The sequence below is a fragment of the Sus scrofa genome, chromosome 13, assembly GCF_000003025.6.
Source record: "Sus scrofa isolate TJ Tabasco breed Duroc chromosome 13, Sscrofa11.1, whole genome shotgun sequence".
Classification (NCBI taxonomy): domain Eukaryota; kingdom Metazoa; phylum Chordata; class Mammalia; order Artiodactyla; family Suidae; genus Sus; species Sus scrofa.
This window is the reverse complement of record NC_010455.5, coordinates 39,458,501-39,478,160: the sequence shown is the minus strand read 5'-3', so window position 1 is coordinate 39,478,160 and position 19,660 is coordinate 39,458,501. Positions and strand designations below refer to the sequence as shown.

The window sequence follows — 19,660 nt, the reverse complement described above, 5'->3', positions numbered from 1 at the left end:
TTGGCTATGCTGGCTTTATGTGAGATCTCAGTTCCCAGACCAAGGCTTGAATCCAGGCCACAGCAGTAAAAATGCTGAATCCTAACACTAGACCACCAGGGAAGTACTGGCAGTTTCTTTTTTTTTTTTTTTTTTTGTCTTTTTAGGGCCGCACCTGCAGCATATGGAGATTCCCAGGCTAGGGGGTCTAATGGGAGCTGTAGCCGCTGGCCTATACCACAGCCACAGCAACGCTGGATCCTTGACCTGCTGAGCGAGGCCAGGGATTGAACCTGCAACCTCATGGTTCCTAGTCAGATTCATTTCTGCTGCGCCATGACTGGAACTCCAGTTTCTTTTCTTGTGATGTCTTAGCAGCTAATATTTTTTGCTGCTCTGAGAATCCTCTCAGACAGATGAAGTTACCGTTTAAAAGTAGGACCTAGGAGAGTTCCCATTGTGGCTCATCATGTTAAGAACCTGTGAGGATGCAGGTTCAATCCCTGGCCTTGTTCAGTGGTTTAAGGATCCCGTGTTGCTGCAGGCTGAAGTGTAGCTCAAAGATTCAGCTCGGATCAGTGTGGCTGTGGCTGTGGCTGTGGCTGTGGCCGGAAACTGCAGCTCCAATTTGAACCCTAGCCTGGCAACTTCCTTATGCTGCAGGTGCAGCCATAAAAAAATAATAATAATAATTAAAAATAAAAGTAGGGCCTAGGACCAAGCGAGGGGAGCAGACAGTTCTTGAGTTTATTTTTCAAAACAGGGATAAGAGTATATATGAAAAAAATACTAACTACACTTTATTTTAAGCAGACTGTATTAGAGGAGAGATGCTGTGTTCTCTCCTTTTATTTCTGTAAACAGCTTATTTGGACAATATCATCAGGTATCACTTTTTCTATAAGAGAGTGATGATGTTGTATGGAAACATGTTTTATAAACTGTTAGTGGTCCTTGAGGAATGATGATAGAGAATGTCACTGTCCTCAGTTTGGTCCTTGTTCAACTTGTAGAGGTGATACATTGTGAACGGTGATGCTGGGGTGTTTAAGTTGGTTTTGTTTTTCATTTTTGGCTGCCCTGTGGCATATGGAGTTCCCAGGCCAGGGATCAGATCCAAGCCACATTTGTGACCTATGCTACAGCTGCAACAACACTGGCTCCTTTAATCTACTGTTCCGGGTCAGGGATCAAACCTGCAGTCTGGTGCTGCAGAGATGCTGCTGATTCCATTGTGCCACAGCTGGAACTCCATGTTTAAGTAATTCTGAGCAAGACTGTAGTACCTGACTATTTCTGGTACTGGCAGGTCTGTGTGAGCATAGGTGTTAACAGAAGTTGAAATTTTCATTAAGTTTAGCATGTTTGAGACTTTTTTCCACTTAGCTTAAAATTTTTTTATTGTGGCAAAATATATATAACAAAATTTACCAGTTTAATGATTTTTAAGAGTACAATTCAGTGTCATTAAGTACATTCACAGTGGTATGCAACCATCATTCCTCTTCATTTCCAGAACTTTTCATCATCTCAAACAGAAGCTCTATAGCCATTAAACAATAACTCTTCATTCCTTTATTCCCTAGCCCCTAGTAACCACTATTCTAATTTCTGTTTCTGTGAATCATACAATATTTTTCCTTTCGTGTCCAGCTTATTTCACTTTGGATAATGTTTTCAAGGTTCATTAATGTAGCTTGTATTAGAATTTGTAGCTAATAATGTAGCTCTGGTAAAATATACATAACACAAAACTTACATCATAATCATTTTTTAAGTGTACAGTTTATTGGCATCAAGTACATTGACATTGTTGTGCTACATCTACTTACAGCACTCTTTTCATCTTCAGCGGAACTGAAACTGTACTCACTATACAGTAGCTCCCCATTCATTGCTCCTATCCCACCCCACCAGCCCTTGACACCTACCATTCTACTCTCTGTCTCTATGAATTTGATTACTCTAGGTATTTCATGTAAATGGAATTCTGCTTTACTTGTCCTTTTGTGACTGGCTTATTTCCTTGAGCATAATGGCCTCAAGATTTATCCATGTTGTAGCATGTGTCATTTCCTTCCTTTTTAAGGCTGAATAATATTCCATCATATATATATACCACATTTTGCTTATCTCTTAATGTGTTGCTGGATACTTGGCTTATTTCTGTCTTTTAGCTCTTGTGAATAATACTATAAACATTGGTGTACAAATATCTCCAGTCCCTGCTTTAACTTCTTTTGGGTATATGGTCATCCCTTGGTATCCACAGATTGGTTCCAGGACTTCCCATGGATACCAAATACGAGGATGCTCAAGTCCCATAGTCAGGCTTCTGTATCCATAGTTCCATATCTGTGGGTTCAGCCAGTAGCAGATCTTGTAGTACTGTGTATAATCATTGAAAAAAGTCAGAGTATAATTGGACCTGGGTAGTTCAAACCCATTTGTTCAGGGGTCAAGTGTATACTTAAAAGTGGAAATGCTGAACCATATGGTCATTATGTTTAATATTTTGAGGAACTGCCGTACTGTTTTTATTTTACATTCCCACCAGTGGCGACAAGGTTATCGATTTCTTCACATCCTCACCAACACTTTTTATTTTCTATTTTTTTTTAATAGTCACCATCCCCGTGGTATGAGGAGGTATCTTATTATAGTTTTGATTTGCATTTCCCTATAATGTTGAGCATCTTATGCTCATTGGAGAAATGTCTTTTCAAGTCCTTTGACCTTTTAAATTTTTTTTAACTTTTATTTTTCGGTCTTTTTAGGGCTGCGCCTGTGGCATATGAAAGTTCCCAGGCTAGGAGTCTGTAGCCCCTGGTCTACATCACAGCTACAGCAACGCCAGATCTGAGCCACATATGCAACCTACACCACAGCTCACAGCAATGCTAGATCCTCAACCCACTGAACAAGGCTAGAGATTGAACCTCCTAATGGATTAATGGATCCTAATGGAACCATTCCTATTGGATACTAGTCAAATTCATTTCCATTGAGCCATGACAGGAACTCTTTGCCCTTTTTAAAATTGGGTTGGTTTTTTTTTGTTGTTGTTGTTGACTAGTTCTTTATATATTCTGGATAATAATCCCTTATCAGATATATAATTTGTAAATATTTTCTCTCATTTTGTGGGTTGTCTTCTCACTCTCTTGATAGTATCCTTTAATGCACAAAAGTTTTTAATTTTGATGAAGTCCAGATTATTGATATTTTATTGTTTCTGTTTTTGGTTTCATATTCATTAAAATCCATTTGTCTTTTAATTTATGAGTATTGAGTATAGAGGGTAAATATTGAGATATTTTCTGCCAATTCATCTCAAGACCAGGAGCACTGCATAGAATGTAGAAGTTATGAAACACAACAGCCCTCCTTAGGATCCTGGCGATGAAAATTCAGGACTATCTGTGGGGGTTAGTAAAATTGCAGAAAAAGTATCTTCTGTAGGACCAGCAGGGAAGGCACAGCGAAATTGAGATCTTGCTCTCCTGGACCTGGAAGTTCATAAATTTACCAGAAACTTACATGCAGTTTTAACGCTGCAGAGGGATCATTCCTCCTATTGTAAAGGGACTACATCTCATGGATTGTTCACCCAAAGTTTTAGTTCATTCAAAGCCGATTAATGAAGAAATGTAATGCTAGGATAATGGTGCTTAACACATATTCTTCAGAGACAAAGTAATTCGCCAGTGTATACTAGATCAAATTATAAACTGAATTTCTGACCAGAAATTGGATTTGATGATTTTATTAAAGGTAAAACATTGGCCTAAGTGTAAAAGATTCTTATGCAAATGTGCAGAGGTGCAGTACATCATTAATTTAATAATGTTAAATTATGTGCATGTACATAATACACATTGAATAAGTATTTTTAATTAAATATATGTGTGGGACTTTAGTTCATTTTTTGGCATTCTTATTTTGTTTTCTACAGGTATTTGACACATACCTTTTAACTTTTTTGGCAATAGAAGATGTATCTTTATGACTAATTTTCTTTGTATCTATTATGTACAACAGTGTAGGAATTATGGTGGCTAGGGTTAGAGTTCAGTATGCATCCTACACCTCATGCTGTCCCCTGATCAGAGGGGACTTGTGTCAGTGAAGATTGCTGCACAGGTTGTATTCTTGTCTTTGTCCTGAAAAAAACAAAAAACTGATAATGGTTCACTATATATCTTTATTATTACCTAGAACTTATTGAATGTAAAGGATATATGAACCATATTGCTAAGTTATTCTCCTTCCTGATATTTGGTTCCTCACTACTATAAGTTTCAGGAAATAATATGTAATAAATGGCATTGGTAGATACAGGAGTTTCAAGTCCTTTGTGACTTGGAGCAGAAGGAAATAGAAAGTAGGCACAGAAATATTTAGATTTATTCAAACCATTGCAGTTTTGACAAGTGATACTCTGGGTTCTTAGAGTCAGAGGCAGATAAGTGACTTGAATTTAGTTATCTATATAGTTAAATATGTATTAATTCTGCACTTTAAGGGAAAAAATGTTTTACAGATATTACGAAAAGCTACTCTGAACTCTGGAAAGCAAAACCACAAGATAAGATTCAAGATGAGAGACATTTTCATAAGAATTAGTACATGGGAATATGTAGAAAAAATTAACAAACTATGAGCTAATGAATCAAAAACATTCCAGAAACCTGAGTGTTTCTGGACTCTTTACTTTTCCCGCTCTTGGTTTTATCTCTTTAGAGCTTTAGTGGCTCCTTTTCTTTTCTTTCCTTGCTGTGCATACCTTCAGATTCTGTTTCTACCCTGGAGCAGTATTCAACAATGTGTACATTTTATCCTCTAGTTTTTTCTCTCTTTCACTTGATACTTTTTTTCATTACTCAATGAATGTTATTACATTTATGGTTGTACAATGATCATCACAACCCAATTTTATAGGATTTCCATCCCAAACCCCCAGCACATCCCCCCACCCCCCAGACTGTCTCCTTTGGAAACCATAAGTTTTTCAAAGTCTATGAGTCTGTGAGAATATCTGTTCTCAAAGAAGTTCTTTGTGTCCTTTTTTTAGATTCCACGTCAGTGATAGCATATGATGTTGGTGTTTCGCTGTCTGACTCACTTCACTTAGCATGGTAATATCTAGATCCACCCATGTTGCTGTGAATGCCATTATTTCTTTCCTCTTAATGGCTGAGTAATATTCCATTGTGTATATGTACCACATCGTCTTGATCCACTCCTCTGTAGATGGACATTTAGGTTGTTCACATGTTGGCTATTGTATATAATGCTGCAGTGAACATTGGAGTATATGTGTCTTTTCAAGTCATGGTTTTCTCTGGATAGATGCCCAGGAATGGGATTGCTGGATCAAATGGTAGTTCTGTGTTTAGTTTTCTGAGGAATCTCCGTACTGTTTTCCACAGTGGTTACACTAACTTACATTCCCATCAACAGTGTAATAGGGTTCCCTTTTCTTCACACCCTCTTCAGTATTTATTGTTTGTAGACTTTTTGATGATGGCCATTCTGGCCAGTATAAGGTGGTACCTCATATTGGATTTTGATTTTCATTTCTCTAATAATGAGTGATGTTGAACATCTTTTCATGTGTTTTTTTGCCATCTGTATGTCTTCTTTGGAGAATTGTTTGTTTAGATCTTCTGCCCATTTTTTGATGGGATTGTTTATTTTTTTGCTACTGAGCTTCAGAAGGTGTTTATAAATTTTGGGGATTAATCCCTTGTCAGTCACTTCATTTGCAAAGATTTTCTCCCATTCTGTGGGTTTTCTTTTCATTTTGTTTAGAGTTTCCTTTGCTGTGCAGAAACATTTAGGTTTAATTAAGTCCTATTTGTTTATTTTTGTTTTTATTGTCATTACTCTAGGAGGTGGATCTGAGAGGATATTGCTGTGGTTTACGTCAGAGAGTGTTTGGCCTGTTTTCCTCTCAGAGTTTTATAATATCTGGTCTTATATTTATGTCTGACTGGACAGCCCCATGTAAAAGAATGAAATTGGAACACTACTTAACACCATTCACTTGATGCTTCTTTGTGCAACACAGCATCCCTGCTCAGGAGTCCTATCACCTATGGCTCAGACCTATGATTGTGGCTTCCACCATCACCACCTGGTGGCAGTGTTTCTACTCTACTAAAGCAGAATTGGGGCAGTACCAGGAAAAAAAATTTTGACTGCTACATCTGCATAATAATAACTTAGGAGTTGCTTTCAATTTTATTTTTTTCCCCTTTTTTGTTGCTTCTTAGGGCCGCACCGGTGGTATATGGAAGTTACCAGGCTAGGGATCCAATCAGAGGTGCAGCTGCCGGCCTGCACCACAGTTGATGGCAGTGCCAGATTCTTAGCCCACTGAGCGAGGCCAGGGATCAAACCTGCATCCTCATGGATACTGTAGTCAGGTTCATAACCCGCTTGAACCACATTGGGAGCTTAAATTCTATTTACTCTTAAATAGTGTTACATTTGCCACCATATTCAAAATGGTATTTTATTCATATTTAATGTATTTAGCAGAAACATTTTAAACTATAAGTTGAGTGACAAAAAGGGAAATTTTAAAGTAATGATAGATATTAGTAAAAGATCAACTATCCATTTTATGTAATTTATGTAAATTGTTTTTGAAATGCTCTTATAAACCAGTGGTCCCTTTATCTAGTTTTTAAGGATAAGGAATAAACTCTTAAATATTAATTGATGTTGAGAAGAATACCTTAGCTACCTTAGTCAGAAGAATATCCTTGACTAAGTAAATAATAGTCACTGGATTATCAGTCTTAGAAAATTCTAGTTTTGTGATATGTGAAATTCAATTAATTAAACGAATCTTTATGATGTTCCCTTAAGGTGAAATTCCTAAGCAGGTTAAAGTGAAAAAACTGAAGAACCTAAAGACTCTGGATTCTAAACCTGGTATTGACTTTTATTAATTTTTAAATAAATTACTCAGATACCTACTGTTTACCTTATTTTCTTACTGTTCACCTTATTTTCTTTTCTTTACTTCTTAGGAGTTTATACATCTTATAAGCCATATCTAAATAGAGATGAAGAGATCATAAAACAATTACAGAAGGTAATTACATGTCATATTATTAATTTAAATTTTCTTATTCAGGTATGCAATGTCCAGTTAGGGAATATGTACTTTATATATCAGAATCTCTCTATTGAACCAAAGCATCATAAAAATCAGGAGACTGTTGTAGCAGCAGTTATGGGTTTGATATATGGGGTTACAGCTACCAACTAGTGCCAGTCTTCCTGAAAACTTGAGAGTTACAGTGAAAAAGTTTTGCAGTGTGTACTGTGAGATAGCTTAGCATCTAACATGATAGTTATCATTTTTTAGAAAATGTAAATAGTATTAATATAGCAAGTAATAAAGAAAGACTGTTGTGAGCTAATACATATCTTTTTGGCTCCACCTGCGGCATGTGGAAGTTCCCAGGCTAGGGATCAAACCCACGCCTTAGTTGCAGCCTACACCACAGCTGTGGCAACGCCAGATCCTTAACCTGCTGTGCCAGGAGGGAACTTCCTGAGCTAATATGGGATGGATGTATTATGTTTTGCTCTAAGGATTTTTTTTTTTTTACAGTCTACTGCACAATGAACTTCATAGTAATTTACTTCCAGATGAAGTTTTAGGGTTCTTTTCATGTCAAGTAAAAATACATATTTACGTAACAGCTAAATTTCTATAATCATTCATTGTTTTATATATATTCTCTGACACTAGAGTACGGGTTCTCATTTTTTCGTCTTTTAAGGGTGTACAACAGAAGCGTCCTTCTGAGGCTCAAAGTGTTATTCTCCGACGCTATTTTTTGGAACTGACACAAAGCTTCATTATCCCATTAGTAAGTCAGCATATGTATTTGCTTAATGTAATGATTTATTAAAGGGCATGTGAAAGTTATTTTCATCCATCAAAACCTTATCTTAAATTATTTTCCTTGGACATGTGTTTAGTTATTAAAGTAGAGCCCTTTGCAGGAGACCTAGACTCTATTCTAGTATTAACTGTGTAATTTTGGTAAGTTACTTCCTCTCTTTGACTGTCAATTTCTTTATCTGTAAAATGAGGCTAATTACACTTTTCCTAAATACCTTTCAGGGTTGTTGTGAGTCTTAAATGAGATATCATGAAATATTATATGATTATTGCATATTGCACCTTTAAAAACTTCTGCTGCTTGTTCTTTATCTGATATTATTTTCCTGAGCACAGTTTGATATGATATCCATGAGAATGTAGTTCCATGATGACAGGGGCCTTATCTATCCTGGTCATTATCTTTTCTTTGGTCTATCACATGTATTTATGAAATAAATGACTTGATTATGTACTTATTCTATGAAACTCAGTGGAACATCACATTAAAATACTAAACTAAAAGATGCTCATAGCGTAAGGCAGTACCAAGACATGGTCCTAGCCTAGACAGTGTATCAGAGAGCCTTGCATAGTTGTTATTGTAAACTATCTAAGAATATTATATAAGGGCAACCTGGAAATCTTTCCTGTTATATTTTGGGCAGAAATACTCTCTTTTAGTTTATAGATATCAGTTTATTTTGTTCCATTTAAATCTACTTGTTTAAATAAGTAAACTTTACTGTAGTGCATAATTAGCATGGATTGATGTTAAGTTCAAGTTGAATTTAATACCTGAATTCAAGTTCAAGCTGTGTGAACTTGGGCAGATTTCTTAGCCTTTTGAAGCCTTAGTTTCCCAATAATAGCTGTCACAAAGGATAACAGCAAGAATTAAAAGAGATCATGCATGTAAACTGTTGAGTATATTTTCTGGCACAAAGTTACTCAATAAGGTTAATTATCACTAAAAATATGTAGTTCCTTGGATTATCTAAGGTTTAGTTAAATTTTTGTTTTAAGTCTGACTTGTTAATTCAATCTAAATTTGACTATATTTGTTGGAGTGATGGTATTGTTGACATCCATTGAAAGAGCATATGATGAAAAATTTGGAAGCCTACTTTTTTTAAACAGGTCTGTTTAAACATTTTAAAGACTCTCTGGGTAAGAATACCTTACTTTTTTTTTTTTTTTTCCTGTCTTTCTGCCTTTTTCTAGGGCCGCACCCATGGCATATGGAGGTTCCCAGGCTAGGGGTCTAATTGGAGCTGTAACCACGGGCTTACGCCAGAGCCACAGCAACGCGGGATCCAAGCCGCGTCTGTGACCTACACCACAGTTCACGGCATCGCCGGATCCTTAACCCACTGAGCAAGGCCAGGGATCAAACCTGCAACCTCATGGTTCCTAGTCGGATTCGTTCCCGCTGCGCCACAACGGGAACTCCCAAGAATACCTAACTTTGACTAACTTTTTTTTTTCTTGGATTTAGGAAAGATATGTGGCAAGTTTGATGCCTTTGCAAAAAAGTATTTCTCCATGGAAGGTAAAATACATTCAATAAAATTCATATTTGGGTTCTCTAACTGAAATTAACTCCTGTGAATATATCCATTTTTAATTTTTAATATAATATGTTGTATTTTCTAGAGTCCACCCCAATTAAGACAATTCCTTCCAGAAGAATTTATGAAAACACTTGAGAAAACAGGACCTCAGCTGACCTCTAGAATAAAAGGCGATTGGATCGGACTTTACCGGTTAGTCCTTTATTTCTGTTTCATCCATCTGTAGAGCTTTATTAAAAACAAAACAAGGGTGTTCCCATTGTGGCTCAGTGGAATCGAATCTGACTAGCATCGATGAGGAAGCACATTCGAACCCTAGCCTCTCTCAGTGGGTTAAGGATCTGATGTTGCCGTGAGCTGTGGTGTAGGTCGCAGTCATGGCTTGGATATGGTATTGTTGTGGCTGTGACATAGGCCAGCGGCTACAGCTCCGATTCACCCCCTAGCCTGGGAACTTCCATATGCTGCAGGTGTGGCCCTAGAAAAGACAAAAAACCAAAACAAAACAGGAGTTCCCTGGTGGCTCAGCGTGTTAAGGACCTGGTTTGTCATGGCTGCGGTGCAGGTTCAATCCCTGACCTGGAAACTTCTGCATACTGTGGGTACAGGCAGAATAAAGTTTAAAAACAAAAAACTGGATCTAAACATTGCTTTTTTTAAAAAAAAAAAAAAATTCCTAGAAAATCATGGACTTGGAGAATAGACTTGTGGCTGCCCTGGCGGGGAGAGGGAGGGAGTGGGAGGGATGGGGAGCTTGGGGTTAACGGATACAAACTATTGCTCTTGGAATGGATTTACAATGAGATCCTGCTGTGTAGCATTGAGAACTATGTCTAGATACTTATATTGCAACACAACAATGGGAGGAAAATGTATGTATACATGTATGTGTAATTTGGTCCCTATGCTGTACAGCAGAAAAAATTTTAAAAATTAAAAAAATAAAAACAAACAACAAAAAAATAAAAATAAAAAAAATTCCATCGTTGCGCATGTTTTTCCTAGCTTTAAGTTAGGAAGGTATTGAGAAGAGCAGGTTAACTCATAATCAAACTTTGCTTTTTCAAAATTATTTTTATAGGCATTTTCTAAAATCTCCAAATTTTGATGGTTGGTTCAAGACTCGGAGGAAGGAAATGACCCAGAAATTGGAGGCACTCCATCTAGAAGCTCTTTGTGAAGAGGTTAGAAAGCAGCGTGTTTGTGTGATGATTAATAGCTGTTGAAAATAAAGATAGAGTTATACATAAAGGCTATAGGTTATAGCCATATCTACTACTTTATAAATAGTAATAGCTAACTTTTCTAGATCATGTACAATGTGCGAAGAATTGTGTAGGTGCTCTAGGTAATATCTTTTAATCTTCACAGTGCATTGAAGTAGGTGTGTTATGATCTGCATTATGGGACACTTGAAGATTATAAATTAAGTGATTTGCTTCAGATCACATCACTGCTAAGTAGTGGAGCTGGCAATGTGCTTGAGTCCACAGGTGCTGGCTCATAAGAGCCAGTCCTGTGCATTTCTTCCCAACTCTGCGTTCAGTGAGCTCAGGTTGGTAGCTTGAAATTGGCTACAGAGGAAGGATTACACCACAGAAGATTGCAAATGCTACAAACCAGACTCTTCCTAGAGAATCAGATGTTAAATATTTACCAGCATACCACTGGACAGAGTCAGGATTCAGATCCAAGCTATCTAACTCCACATCTTTTCCAGCATGCCTGCTTTGTCTTTCTGAGTTATTTTAATAATTTGTTCCTGTATTTGGACTTTTTCACATTCTGTAACTTGTCAACAGACTATTTTAAATTAAGCTACTTGTGGAGTTCCCATCATGGCTCAGTGGTTAACGAATCCGACTAGGAACCATGAGGTTGCAGGTTTGATCCCTTGCTCAGTGGGTTAAGGATCCGCGATGCCGTGAACTGTGGTGTAGGTCACAGACGCAGCTTGGATCCCGCGTTGCTGTGGCTCTGGCGTAAGCCCGTGGTTACAGCCCAATTAGACCCCTAGCCTGGGAACCTCCATATGCCGTGGGTGCGGCCCTAGAAAAAGGCAGAAAGACAAAAAAAAAAAAAAAAAATTTAAGCTACTCATAAAAATAAAGGATAGTCTCAATTTCATTTGTGTTTAGCTTGAGGTGGACTAGCCTCAGTATTAACTTTGTAATTGTCAACTCCCAGTGGTTATGATTTTCAGAGAAATATCAGGAAGACAACCACAGAGAAGCCCAGGAAGAGCTTATTTGAAGATGCAAAGTTTATATCCAGTTCACAGTTATCTTGATCTGTTAGTGGATGTTCCTCATAAATTACTCACTACTTACTAGGGGCAGGGGTTAGTATTGTACTTCAAGTTCCCATTTTGCTTTTCTTGATTGATCTAAAAGGGCCACCTCAGATTAGACAGTCCTTCTGGCTATGTCAAAAATTATCTGATTAACACTTTCAGAATATCATGTTCAGAAACATTCTTGTACTATATTGATATTTCTGGGTTAAATACCCTGTTCTCCATTTCCTTCCTGTCCTTCCTTCTCAGTAGCCTTGCCTATTGAAATAGAACAGTTTGAATATTATTTTTAGTTTTTACTGATTTGAGATTTGTTTATTCTTCTAGGACTTACTTCTCTGGACCCAGAAACACACAGAAGTAGAAACTGTAGACCTTGTATTGAAGCTAAAAAATAAGCTGGTATGTAGTCAAAACAGGCTAAGATCTGTGAAGTTATTTCTCTCTCATTTGAGGTGACAGTTTATGATGTATCACTGAAGTAACTTATTAAATGAGAGGACTTATTTTAAATGAGAGGTCAGTTGATGGTAGATCTTACTGAAAATACTTGGTCACACAAGCAGATCTTAGTGATGCTATATACTTCTTTAGTAATTTACATGGAATCTAATAAGCTTTACAGAAAACATAGTGATTTATATTTAATACCACATGCTCTGCATTGGTATTATCTGTTAATTTACCTGGAAGTCTTTTATTGAATTCAGCAATTGTATTGTTAAAGTGGCATGTTCTTTGCTTTTTTATAGAGTCTGTAAATTCTGGTCTCAGTCTGAAGTTTCCAAATCATTAGACCATTAAAACTGTTTACTTAGAGAATATACTGTATTAATACAGGCTCAAAGAATAATTTAAGTGCTTCCAATGTTTCTTATATAGTTGCAGGCTGATCGAGAGCATTTACCTGTGAAACCTGACACTATGGAAAAGTTACGGACACACATAGATGCAATTATCCTTGCATTGCCAGAGGACCTACAAGGCATATTGCTCAAAACGGGCATGACATGATATTTGCCAGGATTTTCCAGCCAAAAGGATTGTGCACCATGAAGCATACTGACATTTCAACCAGACGCACAAGCTCTCTCGAGTGGGAAATAGCTGTGGATGCTAGCTACAGGGTTGAAAGACTATACTGTATAAACAGACCTTTTTAGTGCATTATTTTAAAAAATGGATATCCATGGTGGTTCCACTTTAATACTGATACACCGAAAGTCATTTCTATATTTTTAATCATGTTTAAAGTGCTCTTATGAGAGACTGTGGGGCCATCAGTTTAAGTGATTCCAAACTGCAGTGCTGGCATTGCAGATATTTTTTTAAATTGGTGCTGCTTTGCCCAATCATGTTAAAACTCAGGGGGATATAAAAATAACATTCATAAATACACAAAAAAAAATTCACACTGGCAATCTTCTTAAGAAGAAGGAAAAGACTGAACTGTAAAACTGTAATTAGAACTAATTAATGCTTTTGTAGTGCCTTCCGTTGTCCTACATGTTTCACAAAGCCCAGCTCAGCTGTTGGTCTTGAAGCTTTTCTTAACTTGATTATGATATTCAATTTTTTATAAGGCATTGTTGTGAGTAATCATTTAAAAAATTTTTTTGCCTCATATTATGTTTATTATTAGTGGCATTGGTGTTTTTTTTCCAATTATCATGTAGGTTTCATTTCATTATTTTCTATACCGTTTTCAGATTTAACCTCATCAGTTTCTCCAAAGAGAAGGCATCTAGTATTAATTATGGAAGGTCTTATTTCCTTTTACCATTTATTAATTGGGCCTGTTTCAATTAATTAGCTTGGCTGTTGTTCAAAGTCATTCTAATTATAAACTCATTTTAAATTGAACTATTATTTTTTTGGTTGCTCCTGCGGCAATGTGCAAGTTCCCAGGCCAGGGATTGAACCTGTGCTGCAGCAGTAACCAGAGCCACTGCAGTGACAATGCCTGATCCTTGACCCACTGCGCCACAAGGGAACACCTAAACTGAACTATTCTTACATCAAAGGTATTCATAAACATTTTATGTGATAGTTGTTTGAGTGCTTAAAAGATTGATTTTCACCATTATTTGTGTGGTAGGATTTCCCCCACCCCCAAATTAATACCTTCCAGAACACTTTCCCTACTGTTGTTTGACATGGGAACTTTTGCCTGAATCACTGTTATAGCTAGTTTTTTGTTTGTTTGTTTTTATTTGTTTCTGTTTTGTTTTGTTTACACTATACTACCTTGCCAAAAATAGAATATTGTGGTTTGGAGAATAAGGTTGTTTTGTTGATATTTGAATAGGAGTTTCCTGAAGAAGCCACTATTTAAAATAGGCACACATGACATAGCACAAATGTAAATAGCTGTGTCTTGAATTACCCTCTATGTATCCAAATTTAGTTGTATGTTGTAAAAGAAATGGCTTCAGGAGCTTTCTCTACATGCTCTGTTAATATCTCTTGAGAGCACTCCCAACCTAAGAAAGGGTCCTTGGTGTTTGTAATTGTGGTCTTCTACCCAAATGTGCCCTTTTCTCATGGATTCGAGTCTCTTGAAGCATACCTCAGTCATAGAGAGAATATGGCATTTGAAAGAAATCATTTGCCTTGGATCATATGAGCTATTTTGTGAAACAACAGTTGTCCTCATAGAAAAGTGGCAACTACTTTTATATGTTAAAGTATTTCATATCTTCCTGGGAAACCTATTTAGGTATGAGTGGTCATCTTATTATTTTTCAAAAAGGTGTATTTTAATAATCGTAAAATTTATATGCAGTTTATGACAAGAGTTTGAAAGTTGTTAGTGTCATATCAAGGACCTTTCACATTATACCACTACAGGATGTATCATTTCAAGTTTGTTTTGCATAGCAAAAGAGTAGCAAAGGATGCCAATTAGCATAATAATGGTATCTTCATATTTACTGTACTTATCTAAAGCCTAACATTTGTTGAAAACTATATCATACCTACCTGGTTTATCTATTAATTTCAAATTATGTACTTATAAAAAAATAACTTAAAATTGCATCAAGAACCTGAAAAAGACTGATTAACTTAATTTTTTGTAATTTTCAGAGTTGTCCTTTTTTTTTTTTTGAGGAGACATTGTTAACCTCTAAAACCTGCCATTTAATATTTATCTTCACCAGCATCAGAAGGAATCACTGCTTTCAGGGTGTTATGTAATGCCTAGTGCCTTCTGTTTTCACTGAAAGGGGTTTTGTGAAGGCATTTATGGTCATTACTGAAAACCTAATTAAAGGCCTTGGATTTTAAAGCCCTTGGATATCTTGTATTATTTCTGACTAAGGCTGGAATGCTTGAAAAAAATGCAGAGTAAATGAAATGTTTGCATTATGGGATTCCTTTTAGTTCCTAACTTATTTTAATTCTAATGAAAACCTTCTTCTGTTTACTTCGCTATGAACAGGTGAATAGTCGACTTGATTAACAGAAGATTAATTGATTACATAAAGCCTTCCTACCAGTGTATGGATTTTTGTGAAATGTTCTGATGAAAAAAATTTAGCTTAATAATGTACATATTGGAGTTCCCATTGCGGCTCAGTGGAAACAAATCCAACTAGTATCAATGAGGATGAGGTTGATCCCTGGCCTCGCTTAGTGGGTTGGGAATCCGGTGTTGCCATGAACTGTGGGTATAGGTCGCAGACTTGGCTCAGATCCCAAGTTGTTGTGGCTGTCGTAGACCGAGAACTGTAGCTCCTATTCAACCCCTAGCCTGGGAACTTCCAGATGCCTCAGGTGCAGCCCTAAAAAGCAAAAAAAAAAATGTACATGTTGTTAGATTCTCCTTCATTTGCTGCCTTTTCTTTTTTTCCTTGAATCTCAAGTTACTTTTATTTCTCCTGCTTTTTTTAAAGTAGCAATATGTACTAGTTCCCGTCATGGCTCAGCGGAAACAAATCTGACTAGTATCCAGGACAAAGGTTCGATCCCTGGCCTCGCTCAGTGGGTTAAGGATCCGGCGTTGCCGTGAGCTGTGGTGTAGGTTGCAGATGTGGCTCAGATCCTGTATTACTGCAGCTGTGATGTAGGCTGGCAGCTACAACACCAATTTGACCCCTAGCCTGGGAACCTCTATATGCTCCAAGTGCGGTCCTTTAAAAAAAAAAAAAAAAAAAAAAAAAGATAAAATAACAAGTATATAATACTGTTCTTTGAATTTTAACTTATTGGTTAATAAAATATATTGGATGTTACTCCATTTTGAAGTTACTGGGTAATATCCTTCAAAGTATACTATAAAATATATTGATATTTTATTTTATTTTTATTATTTTTTTAAATAGTTATTTCCCCAATACTATTTTTTTTCTACTGTACAGCATGGTGACCCAGTTACATTCTATTTACATTCCAGTACACGTTCTATTTTCTCACATTATCATGCTCCATCGTAAGTGACTAGACATAGTTCCCAGTGCTACACAGCAGTATCTCACTGCTAATCCATTCCAAAGGCAACAGTCTTCATCTATTAACCCCAAGCTCCCAGTCCATCCCACTCCCTCCCCCTCCTCCTTGGCAACCACAAGTCTATTCTGCAAGTCCATGATTTTCTTTTCTAAGGAAAGGTTCATTTGTGCCTTATATTAGATTCCAGATATAAGTGATATCATATGGTATTTGTCTTCTCTTTCTGACTTCCTTCACTCAGTGTGAGAGTCTCTAGTTCCATCCATGTGGCTGCAAATGGCATTATTTTGTTCTTGTTAATGGCTGAGTAGTATTCCATTGTGTATATATACCACATCTTCCTAATCCAGTCATCTATCAATGAACATTTGGGTTGTTTTCATGTCCTGGCTATTGTGAATAGAGCTGCAATGAACATACGGGTGCTTGTGTCTTTTTTAAGAAAAGTTTTGTCTGGATATATGCCCTAGAGTGGGATTGCTAGGTCATGTGGTAGTTGTATATATAGATTTCTAAGGTGCCTCCATACTGTTCTCCATAGTGGTTGTACCAGCTTACATTCCCACCAACAGTGCTGGAGGGTTCCGTTTTCTCCATACCCCCTTCAGCATTTGTTTTTTGTGGCCTTATTAATGATGGCCATTCTGACTGGTGTGAGGTGGTATCTTGTAGTTTTGATTTGCATTTCTCTAATAATCAGTGATGCTGAGCATTTTTTCATGTGCTTATTGGCCGTCTGTACATCTTTTTTGGAAAAATGTCTCTTCAGGTCTTTTGCCCATTTTTCCATTGGGTGGTTGGCTTTTTTGCTGTTGGGTTGTATAAATTGCCTATATATTCTAGAGATTAAGCCCTTGTCAGTTGCATCATTGAAACTAGGTTCTCCCATTCTGTAAGTTGTCTTTTTGTTTTCTTTTTGGTTTCCTTTGCTGTGCAAAAGCTTGTCAGTTTGCTTAGGTCCTATTGGTTTATTTTTGCTCTTATTTCTGTTGTTTCGGGAGACTGACCTGAGAAAATATTCATAAGGTTGATGTCAGAGAATGTTTTTCCTATGTTGTCTTCCAGGAGTTTTGATGGTGTCTGGTCTTATATTTTGGTCTTTCAGCCATTTTGAGTTTATTTTTGTGCATGGTGTGAGGGTGTGTTCTAGATTCATTGATTTGCATGCAGCTGTCTAGGTTTCCCAGCAAAGGGACTGTCTTTTTCCCATTTCATGTTCTTGCTTCTTTGTCAAAGATTAATTGACCATAGGTGTCTGGGTTTATTTCTGGGTTCTCTATTCTGTTCCATTGGTCTGTATGTCTGTTTTGGTACCAGTCTGTCTACTATAAAATATATTGATACATTTAAAGATGTGTCATTAAAAATGTCCTTTTGTTTTCACTTGCTGATAACTCACATGTTTTTATATACCTATATTTTACTAACTTTCTCCTTTTAGCGTAACTTGGGAAAAATTTTTTATCTATTAGTTTCTAATATTAATCCTTTGAAAACAGTTGAAGACAAGAACTTCTCTAATTATGGATAAATATCATTTAGATAACAATATATTAACTCAGTAATGGCTAAATTATCTACTGATAATTTGATATCCCTTCATATATTGAAGATATAGTATTTAGATGCTGTCTACAACTTGGTTGGGTTATGGTATATTTTATATCAATAGAAATGAGCGGAGTTCCTGTCGTGGTGCAGTGGTTAACGAATCTGACTAGGAACCATGAGGTGGCGGGTTTGATCCCTGCCCTTGCTCAGTGGGTTAAGGATCTGGCGTTGCCGTGAGCCGTGGTGTAAGTCGCAGACGCGGCTCGGATTCCATGTTGCTGTGGCTCTGGCGTAGGCTGGCAGCTACAGCTCCAATTGGACCCCTAGCCTGGGAACCTCCATATGCCGCGGGAGCAGCCCAAGAAATGGCAAAAAAAAAAAAAAAAAAAAAAAAAAACGAAATGAGCATTTGTTAGTAGAGCTCTGAGAATATTTTCCAATTATAGTTCCTTGTTTGTGTGAAATAGATAAAGCAGTTTGATACAAGATACAGAATTATGATTCTTAAAATTTATTCTCTAACCGATTTTTATAAAAATCAGTTTTAAGTTGATGGTTAATGAAATAGGTTTATGACATTTATTTACAGTTATAACATTACCTATCTCATGATGCACAAATATTGAGAAGAAAATACGAAAGATGGCAGTAGAATTTTGTAGTCTCCAGTATTGTTTCTGGACTTTTGAAGACCAGCCTTCCTCCACTACCCATTATTTGAATGTCACACTATGCCTTTCTTCAGATTAAGATTATCGTTGTCTAATTATCTTAAGTCTTGGAGTTCCGGCTATGGCACAGTGGAGTTAAGGATCCAGTGTTGCTGCAGCTCTGGCGCAGGTCACAGCTGTGGCTTGGATTCGATCCCTGGAACTTCCAGTATGCCATGGGTGCAGCCAAAAAAGAAGAAGAATAATCATTTTAAGTCTCATTCCATTTTACTAGTGTCACCACTAGGCCTGTGTTCTTCTGTTTATTTTTGCCTCCCCGTTTTCTTTGTCATCATAATACTTCTGCTTAGCCAGTAGAAAACAACTTTGGCATTCCTGCTGTGACACAGTGGGTTAAGAATCTGGATGCAGCAGCTCATGTGGCTCCAGAGATGCAGGTTTAATCCCTGGCCTAGCAGAGTGGATTAAAGGATCTGGTATTGCCACAGCTGCAGTGTAGGTCACAGCTGCAGCTCAGATTCAGTACCTGGCCTGGAAACTTCCATATGCCATGAGTGCAGCCATAAAAATTAAAAAAAAATTTTTTCTTGAAGGTAATGCTGAACTTCATGAATCCTTTATCTTTCTTACTATCCCTCATGTTTTCCCATGTCAACCAGGATGAATACTTTGTAATATAAATTGCTTCTTTATTGAGGTATTTTTGAATAGTAACTTTATATTCCAGAATTATCATACTTGCTGTTAACTGAATGGATATTTAGATTTTAGTAAAAAGCTATTGAAATGATTTATTTTTATCTAATATTCAGGTAAATATTTTTTATAGCCAGAGGCGCTAGTAATAGAACTCAGCAGTCTGTGTTGGAATTTTTTTTATTTTTCCTTTTTAGGGCTGCACCTATGGCATATGGAATTTCCCAGGCTAGGAATTGAATTGGAACTGCAGCTGGCAGCTTACACCACAGCAATGCAAGATCTGAGTCAAGTCTGCAACCTACACCACAGTTCATGGCAGTGCCAGATCCTTAACTCACTGAATGAGGCCAGGGATCGAACCTGCATCCTCATGGATCCTAGTCAAGTTCATTTCCACTGAGCCACAACGGGAACTCCCAGTAATTTGTGTTTTAAAAAAACCCAGCTTTATTGGAATTCCTACTGTGGTACAGTGGGTTAAGAATCTGACTATAGCAGCCCTGGTAGATATGGAGGTGTGGGTTCGATC

The 19,660-nt window shown here is 37.0% G+C and overlaps 1 protein-coding gene across 4 annotated transcripts in view; it reads left to right on the top strand.

Annotated features, from left to right (window-relative positions):
* DENND6A (DENN domain containing 6A) overlaps window positions 1-19,660 on the top strand; it is a 67,154-nt gene that overhangs the window by 45,950 nt on the left and 1,544 nt on the right. For 3 of the 4 annotated variants that reach the window (XM_021069010.1, XM_021069009.1, XM_021069012.1), the window contains 7 exons: window positions 6,859-6,924; window positions 7,023-7,087; window positions 7,785-7,874; window positions 9,387-9,440; window positions 9,545-9,654; window positions 10,544-10,646; window positions 12,086-12,160. In XM_021069010.1, coding sequence (XP_020924669.1) covers window positions 6,859-6,924; window positions 7,023-7,087; window positions 7,785-7,874; window positions 9,387-9,440; window positions 9,545-9,654; window positions 10,544-10,646; window positions 12,086-12,160 — 563 coding nt within the window. Of the gene's footprint in view, window positions 1-6,858; window positions 6,925-7,022; window positions 7,088-7,784; window positions 7,875-9,386; window positions 9,441-9,544; window positions 9,655-10,543; window positions 10,647-12,085; window positions 12,161-12,640; window positions 15,050-19,660 lie in introns of those variants that run through there. The other variant, XM_021069011.1, reaches the window with a different exon arrangement.